Below are 17,789 nucleotides of genomic sequence, written 5' to 3'. Positions count from 1 at the left end.
CGACTAATAGCAAAGTACTACATTCATTACAGTGAAAAAGAGAACATACATTCAAGCTTACCCTAACTTTGCTCCTTGGTGTAGTAGCACAGAAAGAGACACCATCAAAAAATACTGAGCAGCACTCGGCGGGTGGGGAGGAGGGGGGAGAGAACAGAAGAGAAAGAGTTTGGAACAAAACCAGAATCCTCCTGAGACTGGGACCAGCCTTTGCAGAAGAACCAATTTTGAGGATGTTCACAGGGTTTGGCCCAAAATGTATAAATATAAATAGTTCAAGGATGCTTTACTGAACTAAGCAAAACTTACTGATGTTTCCCTTTTTTCTACCATGGCCTGATAGCTTTATGATAGTCTTGATGTGAACTTATCCTGAGTGGGATAAGATTGCCATATTCTTTGAGAGTCCCCATAGATTTTTGCTTCCCATTACTGGTGATTTGTAACCTCCTGCTATCATTTTTCAGATGCTCAGTTATCTAACTTTTATTTACTATTTCAGGCAATCTACACAGTTCTAATGTCTTCCCCTGCCAACTGGCTTTCCAATGGTCCAATGTCTTAGGAAGAAAAACTAATGCCAGAAAATGGAGGAAAAGGGAACACAGTCTCGAAGGGAGACCTACTCTTGAGCCCCAAACAAAATTTGACACTTTATATGATGAATAAATTATAGATCTAAAACCCGTTAAAATATATATACATTCAATGTATATGTAAAGTGCTGATCATCTCCTTTCACATTAAGCCACTTGCAGGATCAGTCTGTAAATTGCCATTGGATCTCATTGCAAATTACACTGATTCCTAGTGGTGTTCACTTCTGACTCTTCATGGATCAAGGTGGTTTTTTACAAGGAAAAACATCAGCTTTTCATATTTACAAATGCACTATCTGCAGAATATATCTTCAGTAAATCTATAATAAATAAATTAAATGTTTCAAAGAGAAGGAAATGTGGGTTTTTTAGCTTTAGTTTTCAGTGAAGCACACTTTTAAATGGAAAACCTGTGAAAGCAAGAATAGTAACCCCTGCTGCTTCTGTCTGGCTTCTGCCATTTTAACTGCCAGTAATCTCTGTTTAAATCTACACTGAGCTCATCTAGAACTGCAAACTAAAGGGTACTGGAAAAAACGCATATTTAAAAATATGCCTTTCTTAACCATTGTAAGTAGTTAGAATGAAACCTCTGGAATATATTAATGTTTTCCCTGCAGTCAGGAATTACTGAAGCTTAAGCAACCTACGTGTGTGAAGAAAGTGTATTTTAGATTAATGACTGGAGTAAAATAGTCATCTTGTTTTTCTCAGCTAGAGGTCAGTAGCTTATTATATGTCTTATGGCAAGGCCACTTATACCAAGCATGAGCAGATTAATTTTTTTTTTAAATCACATTTTGAATGTGATTTTTAAATTACCTTCCGTGCAGTAGATAACCTAGACGCAACTGTAATGTCAAATGGTGGTCTAAAGATTGCATTTTTCTTGATAATATGTAAAGGGTCACACTTTTAAAGGAGCTTCAGTTCAGCTTTGAAATTTACACCCAGAATTTGGCGCTGTCAATCCTGATCAGAAATCGCAGGAACAATTAATTGCAGACAGAGATTATAATATTTAAATGTAGGCCCAATTTGTGGGCAAATCAAGTAGTTAGCAATATAAATGGTATAATTTACACTTCTAGTCAATCTCCTTATCAACTGATTGCAGAGGCTAATTGCAAGTGTGAAATGAGATGCTATTATATTTTTTAAAAAATTGGCCCATTTTCTGTAATAATTTTGCTTAATTTTCTTTCGTCAAATGTATAATTATTTTAATACTCATATTGATAGATTTATCACATTCTCTTTTTGCATAAAATACAGATTATGGACACATTTTAACAATATTTTACACATTTTCAAATTCAGTACTTGATTTGCTTATGTATAGTATAATAGTTAATACCAAAGCTGTGAGAATATTGGAGAACTTTTCAGGCACTCCGGTTTTTGTTTTTCAAAATTCTCCCGGTTTAAAAGTCCAGTGCATTGTTGATTAGTGACAACAGCAAATGTAAAGCAAAGTTTTTAAAAAAACATTTATTTTCATTTGGCATGTGGTATGGAAAGGGGTATCATATGTTATTAAGCACCAGATAGTTTTATGCCCAAAATTACTAAAAATATTTAGTCTAGAGAAACAAGAAATGGTATCCTGCTCTAATTATGCTTTTTATTGACAATTCAGGGATGCAGCTCCCTCTGTTGTAACTTAAGATATTAACAGTTTCTCCCATTAATCACTAAATGGTCAGATCACATATTCATGGAGAGGAGATGTGGGCTAAACATTGATAATCATAGAAATGATTATATTTAATTTATTTAAGATTCTTATTATTTGCTAATTGGCTTGTTTTAAGACAACTTCTTCACTGACTACTTTTTCTAATTAACTGATTTAAAACACTTTCTTTGGTTCCCTAGGATTTAGTTAAGATTGTTTATTTGATAAATTGTTTTACGTTATCAGTGATAACCTAGCAGAATCTACCTGTAAACAAAATTATTTTGCACACCCATGTACAGTTTCTATTTTCCTATGAGACATCAAGTCTGGGCTCATAATAATTTGGGGAAATAAGACATTGGTCACAATTTACCAAGAGAAAAGGGCCCTGTCATTTTAGTCACAGGGGTTTTTGCATACCTTCAATTAAGATTGCAATTAAAACCAAGCAAAATCATCACAATTACTAACCATGGCTATTTTATTGTTAAAGAAAGAAAAATACAGCATTAAACAAAACAACACAAATGACTAACTGGTTACTTCTGACAGTGTCTTTTGTGTGCTTCTTTGTGGAGAGCTTTCAACAAAGATTATACTTTCGAGAATTAACCCAGCCTTTGTTGGGGCACTTTTGTCACGGTAAGCCGAGACCAAGGTCTTATTTCTTAAAATTATTATGGGTCCAAATTCTATACCTTGGTAGTGCTTTTGGCTACTTCTGTCTTACTATGATGAAGTCTTGGTTGTCATCTGGGCTGGCAGGTTGCCTTTTATTGTTGCTGCTGTGTGTCTGTTCTCTTCTTTGTCTTCTTAGCTGTCTGTGGAAACTTGTTTGTAGAGATGCACAGGATGAGTTGAGGAGTGCTTGAACAGGGTAGCAGAGAGTGGGAGTGATGGGTGCTCACTTGAGAATTTTATACTCTTCTGCTTCCTATTTTCATAAAATTTCAGTCTTGTTTAGATTCATAGTTGATTGCTGTAATCATTTCACTGGCTCCATGCCTTCATGGGTTGTTTTTGATGATACCTTCAGGTCCTGAATATTCAGTATACTTCATGAATGTTCCGCATACTTCTAATTGCCTTTGTTCGCTTGTGGCTAGAAAGCCTCAGATAATCTTTAAAGTTATCGTTTTAAAAATTGTTTTTATTCAGTCCATTTTCTGAAATATTTCTTCAGTTTTATTAGGGTTTAACAGGAAATGAAATTCTACTTTTAAAAATTCCAAATACTCTTGCTCTTTATATAAAAGTTTTTAGTTAAATAGTCTTTGAAAATTAAATAATTAGCTTAAATAGTTATTAAAGAAGTTGATGATACTTCATAATTTTTGGAAAGTGATGTTTTTGTCTTCCTTAGTTGCGTAAGGGGGTTGCTTATGTATTAATTAATTAATTCCCCATTAAGTTTATGTCCATCACTGGCAATCTTATTGTGCCACCGAAGCTTTTGGCATCCATGTGGATGCCGGACGTGTAGTGGCATTCCTTGTAGTGGCTTCAGAATTTGTAGGTCTTCCATTCTGATCTGTCCATACCAAGAAAACCACCGAAACTGAACCAGTGCTGGATTCAGCTTTAAATATCCTCATTTCCGATCTTGTTCTGCCACTTGATATGAAGCACCTGATGAAGATGACGGGAATCAAAACCATCAATCCAGTGTTCTTTAGCCTTCCTCAGCATCACTTCAGTACAATAGAGTTCGTATAAGCATAGTTCTCTAGATCTGCAGTTTCATAGCAAGTTTTATGTCACAGTGCCCTGACAGAGGCCACTGAAGGATCTGAAACCATGGCAGCAGCAGGCGCTACACAAGTGTCCACCGCTTTCAGGCATCCTCCATTACTATCTGTGATGCTTCCCAAATATTTGACAGTTGCCACCTGCTCAGTGTCCTGTGCAGACAGGTTAACACTGAGCTCGCTGTAATCTGGAGCTGGAGGCTGCTTCATGGTAATGGCCAGGAGCTTACTTTTATCTGGATTAATAAGCAGATCAAAGAGCTTCTTGCCTGACCAGACTGGCCATCAGCTTCAGCGATTCACCAAACAGCTAGCAATGTCATCAGTGTATTTGACATCTTGAAGTAGAATGGTATTCAGGTCAAGACCACAGGCAGCTGCTCCTCAGCTTATCCATCGATCAATCAGTGCAACATTGAACAATGATGGTAACAGAAGACAGCCTTGTCAAACTCCTTTGGAGATAGGAAACCTCACCATGTATCTGCCATTGACTCAAACACAGCTCTCTGTTCCATTATAGAGCTCTTCTATCAATTATGCTATGAACCTAGGGATTTTGATCCCACAAACTTGCTCAATGCATTGAATCAAAGGCCACAAGGAAGTCTATGAAGTGTTGCACATGCTTTCTGCATTCAGTTGCCTGTCTCAGTGCAGCAGTACTGAGCAGTCCTCTAGTCAGCCGTAGAACAACCAGCTCTAAAGCTGCACTGAGTATCCTGACCTTTGCCTCTAAGTGCATCACTGACTCAAGATATTAACATTGAAGTGAAGACTTTCTCTGTGACCAGCAACACAGTAATACCTCAGTAGTTGCTATATTCAGCCTTATCACCCTTTTTGAACAGAGGCAGAATATCCTCCTCCTTCCAGTCACTGGGGATTATAGTAGTGCTCCAAGTGGCCCTGGAAGAGCCTATGCAGCCATGGTTCAACAAGACTCTCATCTGCCTTCAGCAACTCATGGGTAATGTTACAAACCCCTGGTGCCTACCTAGACTTCAGCTAATGGACTGCAATCCAGATCTCTTCGTTGAAGGAAGGTGGCACTACTACACTTTCTGCCCCTCTTCAAATGGAAGAGGGACTGCAGACCACGAACAATTGAGGAGTGTCTTGAAATGATCTTCCTATCAATGTAACTGATCCTCCAGACTCTGGCTGATGCTACCCAACCGGATTCTTTACTGGACAAGCTGGTGCCACCTTCCCCTGTAAACACTGCGGGGTGCCAACGATGGACTATAAATAGAGTCAGCACCAAAATTTTCTTTTTAGCTAAATTTAATCCAAGCAAGGATGCATTTCCAATAGAGGGTCCATATCAGATATTTTGCTTAGCGTGGGAATATTGCAATAGGCAATATATTAACAGCAACCTTGTTTTGGGGACTGATTGTCAGTTTTTAGTCTCTCTTCTTTTCCCAGCATCGTAAATATAATGGTGCCTAGAATTTTTTTTTAAAAAATCTTGATTTTTATGACCAAGCCACCACTTTATTCTAATTTAGATTTATACCTGACATGTATTCCAGAAAGGTCTTCTGTGGGGAGTTAGAATTCATGGACACCTGTTTTTTCTGCACATTCACTGACACTCAACCACAAACATTCCCTCCCTCTGCAACTGCCTATTCAAAGGTTGCCTGAGGCTGATGTGCCCCATAAAACAGATACTAGCTCAGAGCTTGAGAATAAAGCATAAACTATTCACAATACGTTATTTAGATATAATTCAATTTTTTCCAGTTTATTTTGTATCTAGACATTTCTTCTAAATTATTAAGTTTTGTCATAAGGTTTAGCTTTTAAAAATATGAGTCATCTTACATTTTCAGTATTTAGATTTGTTGTTTGTGCCATAACAACATTGTTAACTCTACTGAAAATTTCAGTAACTGCTGAAAGCAAGGCAACTTAATTGTATACCCCAGTTATAGATAAAGGACACATTTTACGGTAAAACAACAACAACATCATTTTATTCAAGCAGAGCATCCCATGCTATATTTTCCAGGTTTTTAGTCTCATTTGAGTAGACTCCAATTATAAAATAAGTTGTCATACTGGACCTTTTTTGCACAATTTTAACAGCTGCTGAGTCCTGTTTTTCAGCTCTGAAGGGCTAGGATACACAGGAGCCAGATACACATTCAGTATACTCGCACATACTCTCTCACATAATTGCATGTGTCCTTGTTAGGGCAGCTGTCTTTCATGTTGTCATATTGTATGCCACTGCCAGATACGTTACATTTCACAAAGGCCAAGTTCTGCTACCATTACTCACACTAAATAATGCTTTAATCCATAAGGAGCCACACTGATCTCACTTGGACTACTTGCGGAGTAAACTACTCTTCAGCATGAGTAAGAGTGGTAGAATCTGGATAAAAGAACATGAAAAGTTATTAAATTAAGAAGTTTTAAAAAGTTCACCCACCCATAACAATTAAAGCACTGTATTACAAATTATTTTGTTGAAGTTTTTCTCATGTGGCTGACAGAAAATTTTGAGAGGTAATCAAACGTTGTGGAAGCCAGAACACAATTTGTCTTTCCTTCTTTTTCCCCAATAGAGGGCACAGGTCCTACGTCCATTGAAGTCAATAGAAAACTCCTTTTGACTTCAGTGGTCTTTGGCTCACACACAGAGAATGATGTGAAAACAGTGGGAATGTGTCGAGGATGTGTGTAGGATGTTGTTCTGGTTGAAAATTTAAGTTTTTGAATATGTCAAACAGTGGTGCCATAATGGTCAATAGTCATTTGAAACAAACATTGACCAAAATTCTCAAGTTTGGTTGCCAAGAACATAAATCCATAACTGTGCATCTAAATATGATTTTCAGAAGAACTGTACACCCACAACTGCCAAAGAAGTCAGGAGGAGCTGTGAGTACTTGGCATTTCTGTAAATGAGGCCACATTTTTTTTTTTTTAGGTGCATAAAGTTGCATTTCGTGGTCCAGCGTTCCACACCCAATTTTGAATACTTGGCCTTTGGATCACAAAGGTTGTTGAAGATAACCAAAAGCCATACTTTTGACTGTTAAAGTAGAGTCTTTGGGGATATTTGATAACTTAGATGTAAATTTCTTATTCCATCTATATCAGGGATCGGCAACGTTTGGCACGTGGCCCACCAGGGTAAGCCCCCGGTGGACCGGGCCGGTTTGTTTACCTGCCGTGTCTGCAGGTTCGGCCAATCGCAGCCTCCACTGGCTGCAGTTCGCCGCTCCAGGCCAATGGGGGCTGCGGGAAGCGGCGGCCAGCACATCCCTCGGCCTGCACCGCCTCTCGCTCACAAAAGCTTTATGCTCAAATAAATTTGTTAGACTGAATGCATCAGATGAAGTGAGCTATAGCTCACAAAAGCTTATGCTCAAATAAATTTGTTAGTCTCTAAGATCCCTGATCTATATTCTCAAGGTTTTGTGTTTCATATTAGTTTAGTTAGGTTGAGGTATAATTTTGCCACAATACATTTTCTATGAGATTATGGCAGCGCTAATGGAACAGCAAAGTAAATTTGCTGTGGGATCATTACCTTTTATGATGGCTTCATCCATAGTTGCTGCCAAAACCTCAGTCATTTAAAGACAAAAATCTTTCCCGAAAGGTATTTGCCTTGGTCCATCTCAACAAATTAATTGCTTGTCAATGGAACTTGAATGAAGATGATCTAAGATGAATTCCAGATTTGCCACACTTTAATGTGAACTAGCAAATCAAAAAATAGCCTTGGAGATGGCTTCTGTATAAGCTGCAAAATGTTCTGCACTCCAGACTTGAACATATTATTTTTGCTCCAAGTACAAGCAAACATGCCAATGAACTAGAAAAAGAACTTCCCGAACTCTTATTTCCCTATTGTTGGTCAATTACACTGTTCTCATCTAATTAAGAATTAGATGTCTTTCTGTTTTAATCTAATGCATCTTTCTTTTACCCCAATTTTGCATGGAGATCTGCATGGGTGGACCTACACACCAGCACAGACCCCTTTGTTTTCAGTGGGCTCCTCATTGGTGCAGGATTCTGCAGGTGCAAAGGTCCTTTCAGGATCAGACCTATAGTTCATTTTACCTTGTAATCTATATCTTCCACAGTAAAAAAACTAATTTTTTCATCAGCTCTGTGATGTGAAATTTTTGCAGTGTTTTTTGTACTTGATAACCATCAGCGCTGGGTAAAATATCTTGAAATTTCAACCAATATTTTGCAGAAAACTTTTTTAAAATTGCAAGAAAATATTATTTTTCATCTGTCTTCTATCATTGTTAGCTTATTTAATTCTTCAGTAGGGAGCAAAACTATAGGAGTAATGCTAGTACCATTGTTAGCTATAGTTTGAAAGTTTTGAGGCCTTTTTTGCCACAGTGCAACATTTGTTCATCAAGCTTGCCTTATACCATGTTACAATGCCACGAAAGAAACTTAAAGTCAGAAGCAATCTTGTTATCCCAACACTCTAGCTGATTTATCTAATCAATACTGCATTCAGTCTATGAATGGTTTCCTATGATAAATATATTTTTCATAGCCCTTAGTGTTGTTTTCTCAGTAGTCTGTCTCTCTAGTCTAATGTAATCTATTTTAGCTACACATGCACTTGTAATGTGCCTATCTCTATAGTAACTAGGTTCCACTTTATAAGGCAAATTTATCTTCCATGAAGAGGATGGAAGGGAAGTTTACCATTCAAGTTTATCATATCAAGTTTATCTGTTTGCCAGAAGCTGGGAATGGGCGACAGGGGATGGATCACTTGATGATTACTTGTTCTGTTCATTCTCTCTAGGGCACCTGACCTTGGGCTCTGTCAGGAGACAGGGTACTGGGCTAGATGAACCTTTGGTTTGACCCAGTATGGCCATTCTTAGGTATTCAAGGTGCCAGATTGATAGAACTTCAAAAAAATGTTTTATGTTCAAGGGATATATACAGCATGGAAAGCAGTGTAGATTTTCTTATGCTATTTTGTAAATATTTTGCATGAACAGACCACGTTTAGGGCTGAGAGGGTAGCTTAGTCCCCCAGGCATTCAGTCTTTGGCATCTCTGTTAAAACTTCTTGTGCATACTACCGCGGTTAAGTTAACTTAAGTTACACTACTCCAGTTACGTGAATAACGTAACTGGAATCGATGTGGCTTAGGTCAACTTAGGTGTCTACGCTGCACTGTGTCAATAGGAAATGCTCTCCCATTGACTTTCATTACTCTTCTCAGAGAGGTGGAGTACCGGAATTAACCAGAAAGCGCTCTACTGTCGATTTAGGGGGTCTTCACTAGACACACTAAATCAACACATGCTGCATCCATTGCAGCAAAGCCAATCTATCTGTAAGTGTAGACATGGCCTGAGTGCAAGTTGTCGTAGGAGTACCTGTCCAGTAGGAATAGAACTAAAACCACTATTTCATTTTTTATAGGACACTGAAAAGCCAATAGATATTGCTTTTCAACCTTTTGCCCCGTGTTCAGGTGAACACAAAAAGAGAATTTGTCAAAGTTTGAAGGGAATGAAGAACTTCAAAATCTGCTGAAAATTCCCTCTCAAAATATCTTTCTCATCTTGCCAACAAAAAAACCAATCTTTAAAATGAACTTGTGGCTATTGTGACTTAAGAAAAAATACGACAGCGCTTTAACACAAACTAGAGACAATATATTGATGTATATATTGTTTTACCCTAGCTCAAAACAAAACAAAACAGAAACCCATCATATGTGAGCTGCACAGTATTCAGACTTTTTGACTCAGTCATAGCTTTTTTCACTAACCAATACCATTTTTTTCATTTCCTGACCGTTCTTTGACAGTAGAAGTTGAGATTTTGATCAACAGTGAATTTACAGCAAAATGGGTTGTATGTCCAAGATGTACTCACTAGTGATGAAATAAAATATCAACCCCTCTTCAGTAATGTCCTACTGTGTGAAACAATATGATTTAGCAAATTTATCTCAACATCCAATGTATGCCAAAAATGCTAAGTCAAAAAGGTATTTAATTTTAAAATGTTAGTAATTTTGATACAATTTTAGAGCAAGGCTGCAGATATTGGTTATGCAGCAGATTACCCCATGGGTAAGATCAGTCAACTGACTGAAGTTAATATCAAGACTCCCATTGATTTCAGTGGCTCCATGATTTCACCCATGGAGTGGACTGAAATATTTGCTTGATGTTTCAGTCTTATTTTTGCAGTTTAATATTAGGTGGATGAGAAAAAGGGCTGGGGGGAATTCAGGATGGGATTTTCAAAAGAGCCTAGGTGAATTCAGCGCTCAAGTACTATGTTGAGTCAATGGGACTTGTGTTCCTAAATCACTAAGGCACTTTTAAAAATCCCACCCTCCATGGCTAGCATTTAGCATTTGAACCCTAATATAAAGAGAAAAACTGCAATATAAAAAGAAAAAATGTGTGAAATATTTTAAACGTAATAGGAATTTTGTTATTAAATGTAATGGGAGCAGGATCAAGTTCTGTCAGAGTATCCTTGTATTTGAAAAGAATGATTAACGTGCACCTATCTTGCATGCAAGTTGAAACTTTTAAAATGATTACTAATAACTAATGATTAATGAGATGACTAGGCTAACCAGAGGGATGAATAATCCAACAGTCAGGATGCTAACCTCGTACTTCGTAAAGCCAGGTTCAATTCTCAGCACTGCCACAGACTCTTGTGTGACCTTAGGGCCATCGTTTAAAGGTATTTAAGTACCTAAACATACAGGTGGGAATTTAGTAGGATTTTCAGAAGTGCCCAGCACCTAACTCCTATTGATTTCAATGGGAGTAGGTACCTAGGTGCTTCTGAAAATCCTACTAAATGCCCACCTGTATCTTTAGGTGCCTAAATACCTTTAAAATCTAGCCCTTAGTCCAGAGGTGGGCAAACTGGCCTGCGGGACCATCCTGCTTGGCCCTTGAGCTCCCGGTCGGGGAGGCTAGCCCCCCGACCCTCCCCCGCAGCCTCAGCTCGCCACCCTCCCCCGCAGCCTCAGCTCGCTATGTTGCCAGCGCTCTGGGCAGTGGGCTGCAAACTCCTGCTGGGCATCACGGCTGCAAGAGCCGACAGGTGTAGTGTATTAAATTGCTCCCAGTAGGAATGTGCTACTCACAGAGCATCAGGACTGGCAGCCGTAAGTAGTACACCGAAAGCAGTCCATTCCAACAGGGAGCAATTTAATACACTACACCTGCCCTCCATACAGTTTCGGAACCCTAATGTGGCCCTCAGGCCAAAAGGTTTGCCCACCCCTGCCTTAGTCTCTATCTGCTGTTTCCCATCTGTGAAATGAGGAGGATAGTACTTCCCTGCCTTACAGAGGTGTTGTGAGGATAAATATATTATAGATTGTGAAACCCTCAGATATTATGGTAGAGGTGACCATGTAAGTACCATAAATAGAAATAAATATAACAATGGCTCATCCTGTAGATGGCTAAAGGTCAAATTTATCCCTGGAGTTAGTTAGCTCATTTCCCACTGACTTAACTGGTACTTTCACCTTCTTACTTCATTTGTGAATTTGGGGTAAACTTTCACCCTGCAATATTACTAAATTTTAATCCCTATTATCAAATTTCTCTTCTATACCTTGACTCAGTCCCCTCAGAAAGAACCAAGAGGCTCTTGACTCAAAAGGCCAAGTGACAAGACCTTAATAACTTCAGATACAGTTAAATTCTCCCATCAAAGCATTTTAAACCTGCCTCTCACAGTCCTCCTCCTGTTACTCAGCCCCAGGCTTGGTCCACCTTCTGCCTCTTCCCCTTGCCTTTGCCCTCCTTGCCTCTCCTACTTCTATGTCTATATTTCTGTATTCCTTCAGCCTCTGGACATGTTTTCTTATAAGTTTCCTGCTCTTTACAGAACACAATTACAGTTACAGTAAAGGGTGTCACAGAGCACATGTGCAGGATTGGAACATGTTAGCAGGAACACATACAGTGTGAACAGTGTGAACTTTAAGTTGGAATTGGGTTTGGTTTGTCTTCTGATTTTTGAACTATTGCGTTTGGCAATGCTGGCATTTGCCCGTTGGGCTGTACTACATCAGATTGCTGCATCACTTCTTGGGGTCCAGCCCCAGCTAGCCAGAGGTTCTGAAACTGTGGTTGATGAAATACTAGTGGCCCATGGAACACTTATAGTGGTCCACAAAGAGTTGGTTGGTCACATGATGCTGGTTCTCTACCTTATGTCCAACTGCGAAATCACATTCAAAGATGCTAGAAATACATTGCTTTCTTAATATTAATTTTTCATGTAGGCAATTGTAGTGCTGTAGTGGCCAGAGGGACATTATGAATAGGAAGAGAGACAGTCCAGCAATTGCAAGTAGGAGGGCAGAAAGTCCACACTATGGAAAATGTTTGTGAAGCCTTGCTCTAAGCAAAGCTAATGCAGTCATGCAACACTCCCCAATTGGCAAATTGACAATTATTTCAGCATGACATGTTTTCTGTTTCTGGTATCCGCGATAATTATAAAAAGCATTTTCCTGAATCTCAAAGGCGACAGTAAACTTACTAAAATACTGTTATATTAATTAATACTGTTATATCAACTAATTAATTCATTAAACTGTATTATTTATGCAATTATTGACCCGGTTCTTTTTGGAGACCTTTTTAAGCCTTGCAAGGAGTAGCTCCTAGCTGAGAAAAAGACTCTGCTGCAGTATTGGGAAATTGTCCTTTCATCAACTCTTTTTCTTCCCTGAGCTAGTATTCACCAAGGGCAATACAGGCAAAAATAATAATTTTTATTTCTTGCGTTCTAGGTTTTTCAGGGAAATTTTGACAATGACACACACAGAAAGAATGTCATTGACCCACCAATCTATGCACGGCACATAAGGATCCTCCCTTGGTCATGGTATGGCAGGATCACTTTACGGTCAGAGCTGTTGGGCTGCACAGAAGAGGACTGAAGAGCATCTCTGTCTGACAACACAATTCTCTATATTCCTAAAAGTATCTCTGTAGAAGAAACTGCAAAACCTGTAGGAAGTTGAATGGGTTTTTCATGAAAAAGTGCTCACTTTTTGGTAGGCCGCTAACTGTCTTTTGTAAGGAGGTCTAAGCCTGCCCTTTAAAGGATCCAACCTGATTCTGCCCTTTAAATCTGTTACAGTATTGTCCCGCTGGCTGTGCAATTACCTTTCTCGTTTTCTTCTGAGTTGTTCACACTAGTTGAAGTGTGTTAGGGAAAGAACAGCAGCATCCTTTTTACAAGGAAGGAGAAACGGCATGAAAAAGATCATTTGCAGCTTTAGAAACACTGGGCTGACACATTGTTTGCAAATCGCACTGTCATCTTACTTGCAAAAAGAGATACTGCAGCTTTTAGCAATAAGTTTTCTCTGGGATGACTGCATTATATTGTTTCCCTTGTGCCTATCAAACATTGTCAGTATTTATGACACACATTTGGGAAGATACTCTGTGGTATATGGTACTTGTGATGTTGCAAACTACCTTTCATTACTTTTATTTAAACTACAGAGTCCATGCAACTGCATTTTGTTTCCATTCAGTTTACTTTATGTTATGCATGCTGTGGACATAGTGGCTGTCTTTTTTACATTAATCTCATTGCTAGCTAGCACTGTTTTCTTTAAAAGAACTGACCCGTTTGTATGTGGAACAAAATCTACTATCAGTATATTACGGAGTTAATGACTTTGTTAAAGCAAAGTTTAGGAATTCAGTTTGCAATTTGATTTTTCAAGAAGGCTGAGATTAGACACTGTGGACCAAATTCAAGGCCCAAGTACTTTTAGCATGGACACAGGTGCACATTTATGCTGCAAAAACAGCATTAATAGGTGCCCATATTCTGACTTGCTCAGGGGTGGGCATGCAATCTCCACAGAGCTGCCCAGGAGATTACTTATCCCAGAAGCCTCCTTAGTCTTAGTGACGGAGGGTGCATGTGGGATCAGGGAGTAGATGCCCACTTTTCCTAGCCCCAGCACTGCCCTGGTATGCTCCTTCTGTGGTGCTGGCCAGGAAGTTCCTGCAGAATGTGAACTCAACAGTGTCAGAGGAGCATGTCAATGTTGGGCTCTTCAGATCCCCTCCTGACTATAGCATGTCATTGAGCAATGTGAGGCCTGAATTTGTCCCTGTTTGTTCACTGTATGCCATTGTTGGCCCTTTTTGATCAAGTGCTATTCGAAGTTCAGGGCCCTGGCCCCTGGGGATGTTCCAGTTGGGAGTAAAAATTTATGTAGACATATTTTCTTTGACACAATCTTTCTTATTTAGAAGGAAAGTACAAGATCCTGCTTCTCCGAAGCCAGGAGGAATCAGAAACAATAGAATAGTTTCTTAGCTTACAACTCCAAGCCTCTTTAGCCAACACCACACCCACAAAACTCTCTCTCTCTCTCTCTCTAGCTTTTTTCCAGGGTTATACACTTTGTTCACAGGCTGCTGCTTGGCATTCTTCCATTTTGCCTCTGTCTCTGTTCTCTGTGCTCCCTTCCCTCACGCACACAGGCACTTCACCCAAACCAATACTCACATAGCCCTTTTATCTTGGTGAGGTGGAGGGATTGATTAATTTATCCTTACAGGTTATGCTAATTGAAGGGTGTATTCACACCCATCCACCTTGCTGGGCTTTTTTAACTAAGCCAATATCAAGATTTCATCCATTTTGATTACATTATTCACAGAATTACTTCCTTTTCTAGTCTCTCCGAAAATGTTACATTGTTTTAACAACATCCTGTTCAGATAGGACCCAGTTCTAAGGTATGGTCTGCAGGTGCATAAGAACAAAAGCTGCTGAACGGCTGCATGTCTGATGCATGGAGGAACAAACTCAGCCTATACAGGGGAATGCTGTAAGTGGGGCATGTCAGGAATATAGTCCACAGATAGCACATGACCCCAGAGCACTGTAAGAGGGGAGCGGCAGGCCACACCTACTATTCCCCCTCCTATTGTGTAGTAGCTGGATGCAGCTCAACTGCACATGTTCCAAGCGATGTGCGGGGTAGTGTCCATTATGTTAGTTCTCTGTGAAAGTTTCACATGAGCACATCCTTCTTGAAGTGTGTGAGGCAATGTATGGGTAGAGCATAAAACTGGGAATCAAGAGACCTCTGTTCAAATGCCAGCTCTGTTGCTTATTCATGCAGCCTTGGGCAAGTCACTTTACTTCTGCCTCAATTTCCCTAACAGTAAAAGGAGATGATGATACTCACCTTTGTGAAGCACTGAGTTCTTCAGATTAAAGATACATGCAAAGTAGTATTATGTTATTATTTTACTCTCAAATTCTTGGGGTGGGGAGGTGGTTTAATTATCTAAACTAACATTGTCTAGAACATTGGATAGTTGATTATTTTCACTACTTTAATTTCATAACATGCTGATATAGATATGTAGTCCTGCATGTTTTAAACAACTAATGCTGAATTTCTGTTTGTCACCATTACATTTTATTGAAGCTATAACATCATTGAGATATGAACCTGGGCCTGCTTCCCAGATATACAAGTAATTGTCCCATAATCCGCAAAGGGGGACATTTTACTTCAAAAGCAAAACAGTTTGAATTTCACAACCTGCATATAATCTCTCCTTCTCCACAAAGAGAAAAGTTCACTTTGAAAGACCTTAAAACTTTGTGGGGAATTTTTGAAACAAAAATGTGTTACTGATTTTTGGAGGTTTGCTTGACAGCACGTCTCCAATTACTTGAATTTTTAAAAACAAATAAAAATTACTTAACCCTTATGCTGTGTTTATACAAGTATTTATTTTGTAAGGCTTAGACATGGATTTTCAAAGATTTTAATTGAGTCCTCTAAAGGTAAAAGAAAATATGTGTAAGAAATGTTGAGGTCCTGTGCAACACTGCTAAGTTTTTGTTATTTTTTTTTTAAAATTTGTGCTGCATAACAAAAGCCACTAGACTGTTACCGTCTCGTCTGTAACTGTGTTAGCAGCATTCCTTAATGATGTATATATGGAGTGGTCTTCAATTGTAGTGAACAATTTTAAAGAGAAAGTCAATCATAATGGCATTTTGAAAGAGTAAAAACTGTTAGAAAATGGGGGACTGGTATATAGTTAAATTACATACTGCCCATGTTTTGCACTTTAGGGTCTTCACAAAAGAGTTGTTGGGTGGTAATGTTTGAATTTTTTCTGGCCTGATAGCTAAAGGGGGTCTCAATTTAGCCTCCTACTTTGTGAGCACTAATTTATACCTGCATTTAATTGTAGGTATAAATAATAGCATATAGACTTCTATCTGACTTTGCCCACTAAATGAGAGGCCATTTCTGAAAGTTAGTTCTCTAAGTCAGCAATTTGTTTTAGTGTTGTTTTTTAATTTAGTTGCCATGTTCATAAGTAATTTATATATGTTTACTAGTACTTTACATTTTTAAGTTTGGATTTGAACTTATCTATCTTGGCTCAGTGATTAATTATGTTTCAATTTCAAAAAAAGAAAAGGAGGCCTTGTGGCACCTTAGAGACTAACCAATTTATTTGAGCATAAGCCTTCGTGAGCTACACCCAATGAAGTGAGCTGTAGCTCACAAAAGCTTATGCTCAAATAAATTTGTTAGTCTCTAAGGTGCCACAAGGCCTCCTTTTCTTTTTGCGAATACAGACTAACACGGCTGCTACTCTGAAACGTTTCAATTTCACTAGCACATAAAAAAACAATATTATGTTACAGAATTTAGACTTTTATCTTATTTCATAATATTTCAGAGTTGATTTTTTCCATCTGTTTGTTTTTGTCAGCCTTCCTCAATTCATTCTTCAGAGCCTGAAGAGAAAGTTCAATACATTGTGACAGTGCTCTGTGATGATTTATTAATGAATCATATATGATGCATTTACCTTTTCAAATGCTGTATTGGGGATTTTTCTAGTGACATCATTTGATTTTTAGTTCCCGGAAAACTTTCTTTAAACTGCATTGTACAACCATCGAGCCAAATTTTGCTCCAAGTGATAGCTGTATAAAACTGAAATAACTTCATTGACTCATATGAAGTTACTTCAGATTTAACATAGCAACTGAGAGCCAGGTTTGGCCCATCATTTATGAATTTTTTCTTTTAACTTTTTTTTTTACCCCTTTATCTGCATAAAATTAATTGACACTAAGGAACATATTCTACCCTGATTCTACCATTTGCCCCTCTTAAAAGCAATGGGAGTTCCATACACACAAGGAGCAGAGAATATGTCTTTCTAAAAAAGGTTGGAAAAACATTCTGAAACAATCCTTAATTTTTATATAGATTGTAACAATGACACCGAACTGGAGTGCAATTGTTCTCTTAATTAAATTTCACCCTGAAGCAGTTAAATATTTGTAGGCTGGCTTCACCTTTGTATAGCTCTATGATGTGCTATATAGCCTGAGAAATAAAACAAGGCACAAAGCTTAGTTTGATCTATGTTCTATTAAGGGCTTATCACGTCAACTGATTCTGATTTTTAGGTTGACTTTCTCTTTCGGAATGACTGCATACAAATTAGTGTGAGTTTTGAAGACTAGGGATACTAATGAGTGTATCTTTGCTATACAACAAATATGAAATATAATATTCAGTGCTGGCTTCTGATGTGTCAGTAAGTACAGAAGTAACTCAGACACAATGACCTTTGCAACCTTTGAAGCTGTGTAACATTCAAATGTTTTTGTATATACTTTAATCATGTAGGATGATGTAAAACCAGTATGACCTT

The 17,789-nt window shown here is 38.4% G+C and overlaps 1 protein-coding gene across 1 annotated transcript in view; it reads left to right on the top strand.

The window, feature by feature from the left end:
- Positions 1-16,594, top strand: part of EDIL3 (EGF like and discoidin domains 3) — a 392,956-nt gene extending 376,362 nt beyond the window's left edge. Inside the window, exon 11 of the mRNA XM_073344422.2 lies at positions 12,839-16,594. Coding sequence (XP_073200523.1) covers positions 12,839-12,988 — 150 coding nt within the window. The 3' untranslated portion in view covers positions 12,989-16,594. The remainder of the gene's footprint in view (positions 1-12,838) is intronic.
- Positions 16,595-17,789: the final 1,195 nt, after the last annotated feature.

The sequence above is a fragment of the Lepidochelys kempii genome, chromosome 5 (assembly GCF_965140285.1).
Source record: "Lepidochelys kempii isolate rLepKem1 chromosome 5, rLepKem1.hap1, whole genome shotgun sequence".
In the NCBI taxonomy this organism is placed as follows: domain Eukaryota; kingdom Metazoa; phylum Chordata; order Testudines; family Cheloniidae; genus Lepidochelys; species Lepidochelys kempii.
Note: the sequence above shows the minus strand (reverse complement) of the source record. Positions and strands in the feature narration are given on the sequence as shown.